At 29.2% G+C, this 16,544-nt stretch overlaps 2 protein-coding genes across 3 annotated transcripts; both read right to left on the bottom strand.

Annotated features, from left to right (window-relative positions):
* Positions 1-333: 333 nt before the first annotated feature.
* Positions 334-16,528, bottom strand: LOC145183078 (sodium-dependent neutral amino acid transporter B(0)AT2-like). 2 transcript variants are annotated; one of them, XM_090085851.1, is made up of 9 exons: positions 15,720-16,528; positions 7,229-7,698; positions 7,039-7,149; positions 6,633-6,842; positions 6,474-6,557; positions 6,204-6,402; positions 5,895-6,054; positions 815-977; positions 334-710 (listed from the first exon to the last, which is right to left on the bottom strand). In XM_090085851.1, exons 1-9 carry the CDS (start codon positions 15,907-15,909, stop codon positions 510-512), a joined length of 1,788 nt encoding a protein of 595 aa, XP_089941977.1. In that variant the 5' UTR covers positions 15,910-16,528; the 3' UTR covers positions 334-509. The 2 variants fall into 2 exon arrangements, 1 of the variants encoding a protein (XP_089941977.1); XR_016451986.1 differs by lacking the exons at positions 334-710; positions 815-977 and adding an exon at positions 1,659-3,654 and having other exon boundaries at positions 5,384-6,054; positions 15,720-16,034.
* On the bottom strand, positions 3,347-5,267 carry LOC149889818 (uncharacterized). Its single transcript, XM_090085853.1, has 2 exons — positions 5,140-5,267; positions 3,347-4,994 (listed from the first exon to the last, which is right to left on the bottom strand). The coding sequence occupies exons 1-2, from the start codon at positions 5,265-5,267 to the stop codon at positions 4,619-4,621; spliced, it is 504 nt and encodes a 167-aa protein (XP_089941979.1). The 3' UTR covers positions 3,347-4,618.
* Positions 16,529-16,544: the final 16 nt, after the last annotated feature.

Genomic DNA, 16,544 nt, shown 5'->3' with positions numbered 1-16,544 from the left:
TTTTTATAATGTATTATAAATTAATATAAATTTTAATTATTATATATTATAAACTATAATCGGCTGTCGGAAGTTTATTATAAATATTTATTATAGGATTGTTATAAATATGAATTATTAAACCAGGTGAAAAAATTCCAGAATTTCAGGATGTAATTGGTATCCTCCGTTTTAAACTATGGATTATCAAAATATGCTGATATTGATAAGTTTGATGTGTACTCAAGCAGAAATATCTACACTTAGTTTTTGTGTGATTGGTATTAAGCTTCTGCTTTTCGGACAGAGCAACGATTTTTTTCTATCAGATTTTCCTTTGAAATTACCAAAACGTTTTTCATGAAATTACCAAAATATATTAAAAACTCGCTAAAAACATTTTCTACTGCCTTAAAATAGTTGATAAAAAGAAAATAAGTGCAAAATATATTTACATATATACGTGTGTGAATTAAAACATTTATAATTTACAGAAAGTCCCAAAGAATTGAATAGCTATTTAGCTGCATCTATTCATCCACAGTTTTAGCGTCCTGACAAGGATTTGATGTCATATCTAATCCATTGTTAAAATCAACTTCTTTTTTGATTTTCAACCATCCAAACTTAACAAAGATCATAGTTATTGGAATAACAATTACTGAAATGAACAACAGAATAAAACTGAAGGCGACTCCCCAAGCTGGATAAGATTTCTTCTCAGCTTTAAACTAAAAAAACCTTGGTTTGCATTAAAGTGTAGAAATAAAAACTAACCCGCAGGACATTGATACTCATACAAAATAACTCGAAGCAAGAATACGGAAAACCTTACCTGTGAACTATTCCAGGGATTATACGTAATGGATTTGGTGAATAAACCATATAAAGAAGCGATCAAAATGGAAATAATTAATAGAGGTGCTGTAACGTACCATCCAAATTTCCAAAAGAGGTTCGGCCGTTTACCTAACATAAACTTGATGTCATCTTCAAAACTATAAACAAAAACAGCAAACGTCTAATTCAATATAATTTTAAGCAATTTACAAATATTTCATGGGCTACCGTGCAATAACCTTTTCATTCTAAAAGACTTATTTTAATAGAACTTTTGAAGAAGGGAGTGTTTGTGTACTATTCATGCAAATACACACATATTTACGTGCATACCATTTTTAACTGGCACTAAATAGTCGGTATCAAATCTCGGTTCTCGTCTGGGTATTGATACAATACCTAGCAGTACCATTATCGAGATCACACGATATCAAAGTATCGGTTATATCGGTTTTCACTCATAAAATTGATGACACTAGATAATTAGTATCTTTTAAGTCGATACCGAGAAGGATGTTTTTGTATAGTATGGTGTAGCTTATATACTGATATCGATACTATCAATATCAATACTATCAGTTTCGATACTGATAATAAAAAAAAGCAGTATGATATCGAATGATCACATAGTCTCGTTTTATATCGATAAGAAAAAAAAAATGAAAACGTGAAATTGATTATTTATTGTGAACAAAATGCAAGTAAAATTTCTTCCATTCAAGGCATTCTTCCATTCGTTGTTTTTTCCTTTGTTGTATTTTTTTTATTTAAGTTTTTTTTGTTATTTTGCTTCCACCATGCCAAAATGTTAGTATTACATCTTTTTTTAAGTCTACTTGTTTTTTTGATATTTGTCCACTTCCAATTTAATAGGCGGATTTCCAAGTGCTTGACGTGAGGTAGTGTCTTCCTAATCCTTCTCCATTTTATGTATAATCAGCATCAGAATCCTCACCAGCATTATTACTATTAGAGTTTAATGCAGATAATGATTAATCCTCAAAGTATTCTTTGGTTTTGGAGTGGTTTTCAATGAATTTTTGGATATTTTCATCATCAACATCAAGGAGATGTCCATGGAAAAAGGGATAATGTTAATGACCTAGTTCAAATGTGGGGAGTTTACAACCTTTGTCTGAGAATCTCTTACTTAGTTCTAATGATAAGCGCTTTAAGAATTCCTTTTTCCGATTGGTTGTTTCCCTAAGTGAAGTTTTTTCCTTTCTCGATGAGATTGATAAGTGATGTCACTTTCCACAGTGAAAGGTGAATTCGGATCTCTGTGTCTAACGATAAAAAAAACTGATAATTCTTTAACTGATTTTCGCACTGGAATAATAGTTTCAAAGAGTAGACGCTGTTCATCTGTAGGTAACACATCAGGTAATAAAGAATAAATCATTAGCAAAGGAGTATAAAAAACACTGCTCTACAGATAATTACGGACAAAAAGAGTAAAATTCAAAGAAGAAAGACATATATTTTCTAATAGTAATCTCAGCTAGCTATGACAAAAGCTAAATTACTTCAGCAGAATCTAGCAATTGCTTTTGTCAATAAAATATTTTTACTTGAAAACTCGTCCTCGTTACTGTTCCATGGCTTTGCGTTTGTTTAAGACAAAAAAGTATAGTGAAGGAGTGTTTAGAAATCAACAAATTTCTGTCTGTAACTGATTTTTAAAATTCTAATAAATAACCATATTTACTAAAACAAATTCGACAGGGCTTCTGTATATAGAAGCGGCGGAAATTTTACAGATAATCATTTATTTTTTATGCTTTCCCCATGGCTTTTTAACAAAATATCTGATTATCATCAAATTTTTAGAAATTACAGCTTGATATATGACATATCTTAATATATAACTAGATATGTGTCATTTTAATATATAGCGAGAACTCGAACTCTCTTGCGATCAAAAAATGTTTTGACGGAACCTGCTGTATTTTTTGGTTCATTCTCTCGTTGAAAAAATTATCCTCTTCTCATGTTATCTTTTGCTTGTGTCAGCATTATCTTCTCAGTATTGTCCCTGTACCCGTATTGATCCATAATTCCAATAACTCGATGAAAAGGGCCAATTCCATCTTGACTAAAACTTCCCCACACCACTAAGTTACCACCGCCATGCTTAATAGCTGAAAGTCGGTACTTTGAATCTTTCACATATTGTACTGAATATACCTAATACCATCAGAGCCGAACATCAGGAATTTGGGTTGGTCACTCCATAACACTTTTGACCTCTGCTTTGGAATCCAGTTTAAGTGTTGTTTTGCAAACTTTATTCGGGTTTTACGGTTCGTGACCGAAACCAAGGATTTCTTTGCTGGTCGCTGGTCAAAAAATTTAGCACGTCGAAGTCGCTCTTTCGTTATTGTAACAGAACACTTTATATTATAATTCTTTGCTAGTTGTGTATTCACATCAAAAAAAGTCAGACGAACTATCGTCTAATCAATAGCATTCTTCCTTGGGTTATCGCGACATTATTTTTTTATAGTTATAGCAACAATATATTTCCTTTTTCACTTGCTCTTCTTGGCCTGTCTTGTTCAGTTTCAATTTGACGAATTGAAGTATTACGCTCTCCAGCGCGTAATATCAAATTTTTTACTGGAGAAGTAATTTCTTATGTTTTTCCCGTTTGTATTTAAGTAATAAAAAGTTTCAAACTTCAGTTCAACCAACAAAAAAAAACTGACGAATTAATTTGATTGCAAAAACGATATTTACAAAGGTCACTACTGCTCTCCTTAAACTTTTCGCCGCACAACTTTTCAATAAAATATTGAGCTATATTTTATAGCAAACATAAAAATTAGTATTTATCTTATACAGTGTCTCAAAAAATTATCCGACCAAACATTTTTTTAAATATTTTTCCTAAAAAAAGTGCTGTATTTTCATAAATTTAGACTTTTTTGGTAAACTCAAGATTAATGAAAATAAAAGAACATGTTTTTAAATAGATTTTATTTATTTTAATGTAAAATTTGAATCACAAGGTTTTCAGTCTTAAAATAAAGGAACTTAGGTCGTTTTTTTATTGTCAAAAAAATATTCGACCAAACACATTATTTGTTTTATAACAAATTATTATATAACAAAACAATTATTTTAATACTTTGTTGAGCCTCCCTATGCTTGGATTACAGCTTCTAGAGGTCTAGGCATTGATTCAACTAAAGATTTTGTTTCTTCTGGTTGAATCTTTTCGCAGGCTTCTTCAATTGCCACTTTGAGGTTATCTTTTTTGGAAAATGACCGATCTCCAATTTTTCGGTCTAAAATTTCCCACAAATGTTCGATGGGATTAAGGTCCGGTGATTGTGCGGGCATTCCAAGACCTCAACATTATTTTCAGCAAACCACTCCTTGGTTTTAGTGGCACTATGCTTGGGATCGTTATCTTGCTGAAATGTAAAATCAGATCCTTGAAGTCATTTGCTCGAGTTTTCGAGCAAATGACTTCAAATTTTGCTTTAATATGTTTCTGTATTGCACCTGATCCATTGTAGTATCTATAAATTGGAGTTTTCCGACACCCTTCCAAGCCATTTAACCCCATACCATCACGTTACCGCCGCCATACTTGACAGTTCCTCTCACGCAGCTTAATTTGTAGGCTTCTCCGGCTTTTCTCCAAACTTTTTGGACTCCATCAGATGACTTTAAGTTGAATTTCGATTCGTCTCTTCACAGGATCTTTTTCCAGAAACTTAACGGCATGTTTTTGAACTTCTTAGCAAACTCCAATCTTCTTTTCATGTGTTTCTTACTCAAATATGGTTTATTACACACAAGTCGTCCTTGAAATCAGGGATTTCAAAAAGTCTCGGATACGATTTCTGATTGTCTGATGAGATAATTTTATTCCATAATTCTCTTCAGCTTGCTCAGCCAGTTTTCGAACAGAAATGAAGCAATTTTTCTTGACTTGTATAATTAAGTTTCTATCAAAACTCTTAGAAGTCTTTTTTTTGCGACCCTGCCCTTCTTTTGTGGCTGTTGTTCCGATCAAATTATACTTCTTCCTTATGTTGGATACTGTATTATGAGGAATTCCAGTCTCTTGCTGCACCTGACGATAGGTTTTACCTTGATTGACTAGATCAACAGCTAAATTTCTCTGAGAAACAGTCCAGTGACGTTTACCTCCCACCATTTTACTTAAAAAAACATGAAACCTTTTTTTTATACATAATTTTTTTTTTTACTACAAAAAAAACAGTTTTTTGTTATGCAATTTCATTAATTGTATAAAAATTTGCTAAAATATTTCACCAAATTTCACATAAAATTAATTAAACTTACCTAAATATCGCTTGGTCGGATAATTTTTTTACAAGCCTATTCAATACTAAGTTTCTCTTAGGACAAATAATAAACCAACTGAAGCATGAATCAAAAAATATGAACGCTAAATAACATACTATTCCCATTAGAATTAAAATGACAGACAAAGTAAGTATCGCTATTCATTGTTTTTAGTATAATTTAGAGCGTAAACATTTTTTTTTGGGAAAAACTTGTTTGGTCGGATAATTTTTTGAGACACTGTATATGTCACATGTTCAGCTGAATCCAGAAAATTTGATGATAACCGGATGTTTTTTTAAAAAAATAACGGGGAAAATATAAAAAGGAATAGCCCTTAAACATTTCGCTGCTATTTTATGCACTCGTTTATGATAAGTTAAAAAGCTTTTTTGACCATATAAAGTTGTTGAAAGAACTTTTCTAGTGTCTAGAATTTAACTGAACAATTCTAGAACAGAAAGATTTGTTAAGTCTTACCTGGTTTCAAACATTTTCCTAAATGCCGTTTTAAAATAGAACATGTCTATTACTAATTTAAACAAAATAAAAAATTTTGATATCAATGCAAGCTTCGACAGGAAAAATTCTTATGCAATCATCGTTTATATATATTGTATGCTTATTAAGTAAGCTTGTTTTCTAGTAGTTCACAATGCAGTAGTGAATAAGATTATTTTTTTAGGAGATAATTATTTTTAAGTTGTTAAATATGCAGTTATTAAGTTTTAATTAAATTCCAGTTAACTTACTTTTTTATCCCATAAACATAAATAACAATAAAAGTTTCAAGCAGTGCAATCACTAACAAAGAAACACTAGCAGAATAAGTATCGAACATTTGCAGCCAATACATTCCTGATCCTTGACAAAACAGCAGCCCCACACAAAACATGATTGAACATAAAATCACTAAAAAAGATGGTGAAATGTACATGAGTACTTTAGCAGTAGTAGAAGTTGTAATATTAATTAGTAATTGGAACTACTTACTACATAAAAAAAAAGTAGAAGAAGAATGAAATTAATATATGGTAGAACTTTAAATAAAAAAAACCTACAATGCACCAGCTCTTTTCTTAGTGGAATAAGTTTTAAGTCAATAACAGTAGTTCTCACTCCTTCAACTGATCCAATCATCGTTCCTATCCCCAAAGTTAGTAGCATTACAAAGAACAAAACACTCCAAAATGGTGTCCCACTCACTGTAGACATTGCCTCTGTGAATGCAATAAATGTCAAACCAGGGCCTTCCTCTACCTTGAAGAAGAATATTAAAGATTCAAAATTCCAAGACTTAAAACAACAAACTTCAACAAAAATGTTTTCACCTCTAAAAATTTTTTCAGGTCACATTCTCTAGTCGTTCCATTCTTCAAATTATCTGCTAAACAATGTTCATAGTTGAGTGTGGCCTAAATTAACATTATTGAAGTCAAAGTTTTCAAAGTTTTGATAACTAGATGTAAGTATTCTGGTACTAACTTTACCTTGTAGCCCAGAATCCCAAAAATTACAGTTCCTGCAAAAAGTGATGTGCAGCAATCAATTATGGAAACCATAATTGTGTCTCTCATAATATTATTATTAATATTGTTGTAGCTTGACATAGATATCAAACCTCCAAAGCCAAGGCCGAGTGAGTAAAAGATTTGTGAAGCTCCATCAAGCCAAATTTCAGGATTTTTAAGCTCATTGAACTGAAATGAGAAGGCTTTGAAATTTTAGTTGGTATTAATACATTAAAAATACATAAAAAATGTATTTTATAAACTTTTTTAAGAACCATGGAAATCCTACTAAGAATGATTTTAGATTTGCTGCTATTGAAACTTTCTTTTGTTTGCAAAGTACTCATATATGCGGTAAAAATGTAAAACAATAATGAAATCATACATTAGGGGTAAACATGTGCTTAATCCCAGTAAATGAACCTTTCAACATTACCATGCGTATAAAAAATGCAGTCAAGACCACATATGGAAATAGAGAAGTAAAGTAAACCATCTAAGAAAAAAAAAATATATTATTTTAAAGTAATAAAGTAAATCAAGTTAATATTGTTATCCAGGGAAAACTGTCAAACCTTGCCCATTGATGCTGTGCCTTTGAAGGAACTAAGATACACTATAGTCCATGCAAGCAGTAAACATAAGCACAACTTCCAATTAAAAACGCCACTATCCTCTATACTGTCACTTGAATTAAGTACAACACGATACCAAAAGTAGGTGGTTGGTGATGATTTGCTACATTCTTCTACAAAAGTCACATTTCCAGACGAATTTGTAACAACTGGACATTTGGAATAAGGGACATTCTTTTGAAATGATATAAATAAGTAGTAAAAACACCATCCTATTATCATATTATAGTAAGAACTAACTAAGAATGCAACCATAACTGATGCAAGACCAATTCCTGTGAAATATGGAGCCAAATGATTCCATGCATGTAAAGGACCTTTTCGAAGACGTTGACCAACACTTAATTCCAGGAAGAATACGGGAATACCCATTAATACCAAAGTTAAAAGATAAGGAATCAGGAACACACCTACAAAATCAAACCTTATGCTAGTTCAATTCTTAATTTATAGCATAAACTGTTAAGGGAAAAAAGTATAGAAAGTCACAAGAATAAGGGTCTTAAAATGAAAATAACAAGAATAGTAATAACGATAATGATGATGCCAATCATGATGAAGATGATGGTGATGATGATGAAACATTAATAATATGGCAATAACTTGTAATATTAATACAGATATAAAAATATTGAGTGTGTAATATACATAAAAGAAACCTTAGAAATCATAGAAGTTGCATTGATATTTCAGTTAGAAATGACTTCCCAAGAAGTTATTCAAATATGATCATTAATGATATTCTTAAAAAAATGTTTTTTCCCGAAAAATTTATAGTTTAATTTTACTTTCCTGATTGCTTTCTTTTCTTTTATGAAATGCATTTCAATTTTTTAGAAAAATTTACCCTCTAACTCTTATTCAATGATAAATTAGTGATGATTTGCTGATATGTCAGGACAAGAATAATTCAGACTGTTGCCTAAATATAGATTGCCTGTATTATTTTTTGATTTAAAGGTCAATAAACGAAACTGATCAACAAGATGCTTAACTGTAATAGATAAAGCACTCAACGCTGAAGGTGCTATGTAAGAAACATGTTAGAGTAGGAAAGATTAATTGGATAATACTTTTCAACATCCATGCTTAAAGAAATTTCATTGTAGGATTGACAATTTCTTGACTATCAACACAAATTTAAGAGAATGATAACGGGTGAAGAGACCTAGTAAGTGAGAGATAAAAAGCAGCCATCATCAAGATTGAAAAAAGCCTTTGATTTAATTAAAGTGGTCAACTTTTTTAAAAATTAAAAGAAGTACAAACAAATTTAAAAAAACAACAAAAAACATATCAATAAAAAAAAGAAATAACAATAATACATTATAATACAATATTTGCATAATAAAAACATTTTAATTGTGAATATCCTTTGACTTTTTGAGGGAGAACTTAAAAAAGGAATACGATTGGTTTTTATTATAACTTTTGACATTTAGAGTAGTTGCAGCTGCAATTTTTTACTAACAATAGCCAAAATTTGCTTAAAAATCTGAAACAGTTAAAATATTGTTATTCAGCATTTTATATTGCCTAGTGACACACAATTTAATCCTGTTTGATCTTAAAAAGGTAACTTTAGGGTTCTGTTTGGCTTAACTTAAGATGTTTTTAATTTGTCTAGCAGTTGTTATTCTCTTTCTTCCTCTTATTTTACATTTCAATTCAAAATCAATTAGGGATAGCAATCCCGGGATCCTGGGATCCCGTAAAAATTGTTGATCTCGTAATCCAGGGATTTTTCACAAAAATTTCTAGGGGTTTCGGAAATGTAATAAAAAACGTTAACTTATTGGTTCATCATAAAGTGTCTAGTATATATATAATATAGTCTTTAGTAAAATATTTGTTTCATAGTTGTTTATTCTCTTTGCAATCTTTTAATTTAATTTCGAATTTTCGGCTTCATTTTAATTCCAAATTGTTGCATGAGAATTAGAGCGTTCTATCTGCTTTTTTTTGTAAGAATTTATTAATAAAAGTTTTAATCAAAAAGTAGTAAAAATAAAAAATTTAAAAATCATATAAATAATATTATCAGTTTAATTATGAAACATGAATAACAAAAAAGACGTAAAGTTTTAATTACAAAAAATGACAGGAACAAAACATTTTAACTAAGAAAAATTGAAAGTTTAATTCTCACAACAACAACAACAGATATTCAATAGAACCCCATAATTCTTATGCGACGAAATGTATGCGTGGTTCTCAAAAATTCTTTAACTACGTTTTCAAAATACAGAAGGTTTATTGAATAAATAAACTTTTTTTAAAGTTATTCAAATTGGCAATCGTTTTCACAATAACAAATTCAGTTAGAATTATAGATCTGATAAAGAAACGTAAGTTGTAATAGTTATCCACAAGAGCTTCAATTTCGAAAGATTTAGAAGAAGAACGTCAAATTAAAAACCGAAAATTACGAGCTATTTTCAACATCGAAAAAAGAGGAAAATCTCTCTGAAGTGTTGGCACGTATTACGACTGATGGTGCAAGGATTATGAAAAAACTTGAAAAGATTCTAGAAATTGATCAACAATAATGATTTGCCCACGCTCTAAGCTGGCAGTTGTATTAGTTATTTACAAAAAAGACGCTAGTCACTTGGAAGTTGATGAAAGTTTAAACGATGAGAGCACTGTTTTTGCAAACTTAAATAACAACGATGATGAAGACAAACATGATAATCGTGAAACACTTTGTCGACGAGACGCAACTTTAATTACAGCTGACATTACATTAGAGTTTTACATCAGGTTACTTCATTGAAAATCGCAGATGTTTTTGTACCAAATAAGTGCCCAAAATAAAAAATATATAATAAACATAATAAACTGTGTAAACTCAACAGATATTATAATTACATCAACAGGCGTGAATAGTGATAGTGATGTTCAACTGAACGAGATTTTATCAAACAATAATGCTTGACGCTTTCAGTTTTTTAAGGTGGTACTTTCAAAAATAAATATATAATTCATGTATATTCGTATTATTTTTAATTTTTATTTATATTGCGTTATCTTTTTAATTTATTACTTTTCAAATTAAATTACTTAGGCTCATTAATAAATGAACAACTTTAGTTTACTAAAAAATGAAAAATGATTAATTTATTGATAACATAATATATTATCAATAAATTTTTAAGTGTTTGATAAGTACTTAAAAATTTGTTCTTCGTATGCTTGTATATAATAAAATAAACATCCTTAAAGCAACTTTTCCCACAGCCCATTTTAAATGTAAATTTTAGGTCTTTCAGAAAAACGTTAACAGGAGCTAATCTGTGAATTAACTGTATTAATAAATGCCAAAACACATACTTTTATATGTTTTAATCGCTCTTAGAAATAAATCATTTATTTATTACAACATATATTCTACTGTAAATAATATTTAAACAGTTTCTTCATGTATTCTTCGTACAAAACTGAAAAGTCTGTATTTGTTCAGTCTCTATTCCTTTTTTGAGCTGTAAACCTATTGCATCTTACTTTTACCGTTAAAATAACTTTGTGTTGCCTGACTTTTCACTGTGCTCTTTCTAATCCAAGCTTGATACAGAATGCCGAGTGCTCTATGCTGATAAACTTTTACAACTGCTAGGCCTTAAAAGTATATTAGGTTTTAGAACTGTCTTGGTATCAAACATTATTATGCATTTATGCTAGTTCCTGTTTTGTATTTAACGAAATTAGAAAACTTTGGCACAAACATTTAAATTGCATAATGAATCTCATCAAATTTTGCATTGACTTTTTGATATTTATACTGTTGTCAAATAAGAATGTTTTACAAAAAATTATAATGATCGGAACCTAGGAGCATAATTAACCAGAAAATTCGGGTCCTCTTTCCCCAAATGGCTGTGGAATAAAAAAAAAGATTAAACTTTTTACAGAATCTTAATCTAGATCGAAATTTATTGGAAAAACTTAATTATTAATAGAAGATTTCTTAACTTTTAAAAATGGCGAGGTAGGCGATGTCATTTTTATATGGTCATGACTTTTGAAAATTATTTTCTGAATATAATAAACATCTAGTTAGTAATAGTACAGTTTTTTATTGAATATTATTTATGAATGTTTTTTTATTTACTGCAATAAGTTAAAAAAAAAAAATTTACAAATAATTTAAAGTTGCTTAAATTGTTTTAAAATTTCAAACTATAAAAAATTTCACAGCAATAATCACAACAAAAGGATCAGGACGGATTTTAAAGAAGGAACTTGATCATTGAACAGAATATATAAGTTTATTTTTTAATAATTTGATTTAAGCAATAAAGATTTTCCCAATGGTATCTGTACTAAATATAGAAAAGCTTTAGGATACTAAAATATTTTTCTGAATAAACTGTATGATTTTTTAAAAGTTAAAGTTAGCATTCTCACCAGAATTCAACCATTCTGTGTTTATAAAATCTTTGAAATTACTCGAACTACAATTACTCCAGGATTAACATCTGAAAATAGAGGAAGAAGTTATCCTGTTAGAGTAAATCTCCCATCACCTGGATTAATAAAAGTGTGTAAAAGGTGGAGTTTATAAAAATTATTATTTTAACCAAGATTACACCACCCTTTCACTCTTACGAACAGAAGAGATAACTTAACAGTGGAACATGACAAAAGTAGGGTGAACCTTTTGCTATTGATATAATATTTCAAACTTAAAATTAAGAAATTTTTATGAAAGATCAGAAATATAAAAACTGAAAGCCTTGAGGTAAGTTTATTTTCATACTTAAATACCCGAGGAGTCGAATTTTTTGGAGGAGAAAGTAAAATCAAGGTTGCTGGAAGAGAAGAGTAAAATCAAGTTGGTCGGAAGGGGAGATTTTGAAAATAATGTGAGAAACAAATTGGGTGAAGTGGATGAGTTTTTAAATGATTATTTTGACGTAACAGAAATCAACTTCGATAAAGATCCCAGACAGTTAGTCTTTTGTAAAAACATTGAAGGACTTGTTGAGACACTAAAGGAGAGACACTACCAAAGAAAAACTACAAGATTTTCAAACTCACGGTGAGCTCAGAACACTAGGGAGTATCCATTCATCTGCCAATGATTATAACGCTTAAAAATTAAGCGTTATAAATATTTTAAAAAGTATCATGAGCATTTTCACGCAAGTGTGACCGTATAAATGTAATGAAGATTTATTTAAGTGATTATTTTGTTCTAGTGATCCAGTCATTTCTTCACTAAGAATAATATTTAGTACTAAGAAGAAGGTTTTGGCAGAAGGTAAATGCAAATGTTAAAAAACAGTGTTTAGATGTTCTTATTATAGATTTTTACATGCCTTTTACATTAAAATTCAAATTTATGCATTCCAAATTAAAATTGTCAGAATTCTATAATTAAGATAAATTAAAAAGTTCCCACATACATTTATTTGGAACACCAGAGCATTAAAAATCCTATTTTTTAAATAATTTGCAGTAAGTAAGTAAAGAATTTGTATAAAATTGACTGTCACTATAAAAAGCTTGTTGCTATGCGTGATAAGGTATTCTCACCTATACCAACATCAAAACTCTAGAGTTATAGAGTTTTAAGCCAAAAATCCAAGAAAATACCAATGGCAAGTGTCAGTTGTTAAAAATGCCACTCCTTAATACAATTTATTTCTGTGAAGTTTTTAATGAAAAATAAAATCCAGGTTTTTAGAATTCACTGTTTATTGAAATTGTGTACGGTGTAATATGAGATTTTTAATTCCACATTTTTTACTTCCCTGTAAAAATCACATAAAATTTTAAGATCACAATGAGATTATTACTCCTCATCAATCGAAATAAAACAAAAACATTTAAAGGCCGTGTGAAATTAATAGACAAGTAAAAGAACAAGATTTTGTATCAAGATTTTTAAAAAATAGATTTTTAAGTGTTTATCAAATATCCTATGTGTGTCAATAAGCTGAACAAATTCTTTTTGATAAAGTAATGCTAACGATGAAAATCCAGTCGATATTAGTTTTTTAATTTGCGTTTAAAACAAAACATAATCAATAAAAAATGCCCTGTCATGAGCGGTATCTTCTGGCACTTTTACCAGTGTGTGTACCTAACCATTTGCTTGTGGATGGTAAGTTTTCTTGTGAAGTTGGACGGCTCATTCACAAATTCACGGCCATAATCGTTTATTTGCATTTCAAAGCAATCATGCCCACGCTTTTGCTGATTTAAGAATAATTAAATAAGGTTCAATCTCTCCACATTTTCTGAAATAATTTTCTAGTACAATCAGGTGTTTATAACCATTTATATCCGATAGTTTAGTCAAATCAATCCCAACCTTCTTCATGTTATCTTTTGGATTGAATATGCTTTTTAGTAATGGTTTCAGTTGAAGTTTCTTGTTTTTTGTTTTTTGACAGTTATCACATTCTAAATCATTGATAGTAATTTTCTTTACCATTCTATACCAAAAAAGTTTACTTTGAATATGTTCTGTAATTGAATTGATGACTATGCTATCAGATAATGCATTCGCCTCATATTATATTACAGACAAGAAAGTCTACAATTACGATAAGCATTTCTAATACAATTTTTGAAAAAACTCGAAAATCTACTGACGCAGTCACATATTAGAGTAGAAGACTACTTAAGCTTGGATTAAACAAACCTCTTTATATTTAATGGCAACATCATGCTCTCGATATAAAACTAAAACATGATTTATGTTCATCAACCAAAGTCTTAACTTTCCTTTGAAAATTGTTTCATCTTTTGAATTGATTAGTTCAAGGACCACTAGTTTAGATTCTCTGTTTTTATACTTTTGATTAATTTAAACTCTTCATGTGCATCCTATCAAAGCGCAAGTTCCATTTTTATAGTTTCCTATTTACAATTTTTCTTGTAGATTTGTAAACACCGCTAAGGTTTGGATTTGGAAGAGAAATTTTTATGCATTTTATGCAGGAATTGTCCAGACCTTGTTGCCTTTTTTGTACAAAATTTTGTTTTTTTCACCAAATTTATTGAGGAAATTTTTTGTTTTTTTGATGTCTCAAAATTCAGGTGATAATAATAGATATGTTATATAATATGAAAGATTAAGTACTAAGCATATATACATTTAGTAAAAATACACCAGCATTAAGTGAATAGATATGTTATTTATTTAACATAAATGTTTTCTCTTTTAAAAGTCTTCTTTACGTATGTTACTATATACATTTTGCGAAACTACATTTTTTTATGTGATTAATTTATTTCTAATGTCATTTTTGTATTTTCTTTATTATATTTAGGTAAATGCGTTTTGTAACATTTTTGTTAACACGAAATATATTCATATTGATTGATTTTGATATAAAAAGACAATCAATTTTGATATCAATTAGACAATCCGTTTTTTACGAATTGAAAAACTGCGAGAAGTGACAAAGTTCAGCGACTACAGCTTAATGCTTTATTTAATCTTACTACAATGAGCATTTTCTTCTGCATATCATGCCATTGGTTTCCTTAAATAAATTTTCAGCAAAACCAAGAGTTTACGTCTTCATATCATTTTTTATTTAACCTAAACACACAGGTATACGAGGCAAACCACAAAAATAACAAAACTTAATGAGTAAAATCCTGTTTGTTATAAAAATACAACCAAAGTGTTTGATTGTCGAACAATTGTCACAAAAGAAATTTGTCTCACGTATTGAAAAGATGGTTTAAACTAAAGAAGCTTGTAGTCATTCAATAAGTAATATAATATTTGTAACTAAGATTTTTTTTAATTTAGTGATAAAAATTAATCGAGCTTTGAAAATCTTAAAAACTAAATTTAGGGCTAAAACAGTTGCATTAAAGTTAATTCACTTGTATTCTAAAATTTTACTAATAGTGACGACACTTTATTTGGCATGATGTTTTCTACTCACCTATCTTTATTATTATTTATAAGTATTGACTTTTGGTTTTTCCAATAATAACAAATACAAAAAATGAAGTACAACCTGTATCACTTTTTTAGAAAATCGAATTTTCTAATACTTGTCAAAAAGGAATCTTTTATGCAACAATAAAGATGGGAAATCTTACTACATCATGCACTTAACTTTATCTTCAAACTATTTACTACCATTACAAATTAAATTCTTTAAAATTTTTCTGCTTTTAAAATTCTAATAAATGAAAAAATCTGTGCGACAAATTGCCAACGATTTTCAATGAAATTAAAGTCTTTGTTAGTTCGACAATTCGTTTATTTAACTGAAGTTTTTGACAAATGGTGTTAATTATCTAGAAAACACTATAAACAATAATATTCACTAAAAATGATTGAACTATCGTTAACGCATTAACAAAATGACAATAGCTTTGCTAAAATGTAAACAATTTGTTAAACTAAATGCATATGAAAGCATAACTTCTAGAAACAATTTTAAAAAATTATTACCTCCACCATTTTTTTGTAAAAGGTATGGGAATCTCCACACATTTCCTAAACCAACTGCATAACTAAGAATTGCAAGAAAAAATTCAACTTTATTTCCCCAAGTATCTCTTTCTTTAACGATTTCGTTCTTAAAATCCAAGAATGCTTTATCGTTTGAGTCACCAATGCTTGAAACCTCATATTCCTTCATTTTTACAGTTTTTGCCTTGTTGAAATCCACAAAGAAGTGTAACACAATTATTTTTTTTGTTGCTTGTAAAGATTTTATCTTTTAACTTTTCAAAATGTTAGATCATGTTATTTAAGAAAATATCTAATATTTATTTTGATTGGATCGAATAACATTCTAAACTCTATTCCATTGAGAACGTTTATTTCATTGAGCGCGTTTTTTTTGCAATGGCTTCTTTAGGCGTTTTAGGTCGTTAGATTTATGTGATTTTTAGGACCGTTTTTTTCTTTTTGTTTGTTTTTTTTTTATTTTTAATCTGTATCTTTCTTTTGTGCATTTTTTTTCCATAAACTAAAATTTTTAATTCTATTTTTAACATACCAAGAAAATTAAAATACATTAAATATCTTTATTTATTTTTATTTTTTTCGTTAACAACATAAAAACGAAACCGATTCGTATATGCTACACCGAATTTGCGAACTTGCCAATTTCGAAAATTTTGCATATATCAAAATTGCTGAATTCGCGAAATAGTGATCAATAAGTAGACATCTGCATTACGAACGTTTCGTAGGTTATGAAATTACGTACAATAAGTTGTAGGTTTTTTTTATAAGTTGGTAAAAACTACTAAAAAAGTCGGTGCATTA

Source organism: Hydra viridissima, unplaced genomic scaffold, assembly GCF_058129835.1.
Source record: "Hydra viridissima isolate aposymbiotic clone 2 unplaced genomic scaffold, HvirCarnegie_v1 scaffold_4, whole genome shotgun sequence".
Taxonomy (NCBI): Eukaryota; Metazoa; Cnidaria; class Hydrozoa; order Anthoathecata; family Hydridae; genus Hydra; species Hydra viridissima.
Note: the sequence above shows the minus strand (reverse complement) of the source record. Positions and strands in the feature narration are given on the sequence as shown.

Bases quoted from the DNA above. Each gene is read 5' to 3' on its own strand.
- LOC145183078 (XM_090085851.1), bottom strand. From the start codon at position 15,909: ATGAAGGAATATGAGGTTTCAAGCATTGGTGACTCAAACGATAAAGCA. The intron at 7,699-15,719 runs GTAATAATTTTT...TTGATTTTGTAG, and splicing joins TTTACAAAAAAATGGTGGAG to GTGTGTTCCTGATTCCTTAT. The intron at 711-814 runs GTAAGGTTTTCC...AGGTTTTTTTAG, and splicing joins ATCCCTGGAATAGTTCACAG to TTTAAAGCTGAGAAGAAATC.
- LOC149889818 (XM_090085853.1), bottom strand. From the start codon at position 5,267: ATGGGAATAGTATGTTATTTAGCGTTCATATTTTTTGATTCATGCTTC. The intron at 4,995-5,139 runs GTAAGTTTAATT...TGTTTTTTTAAG, and splicing joins TCCGACCAAGCGATATTTAG to TAAAATGGTGGGAGGTAAAC.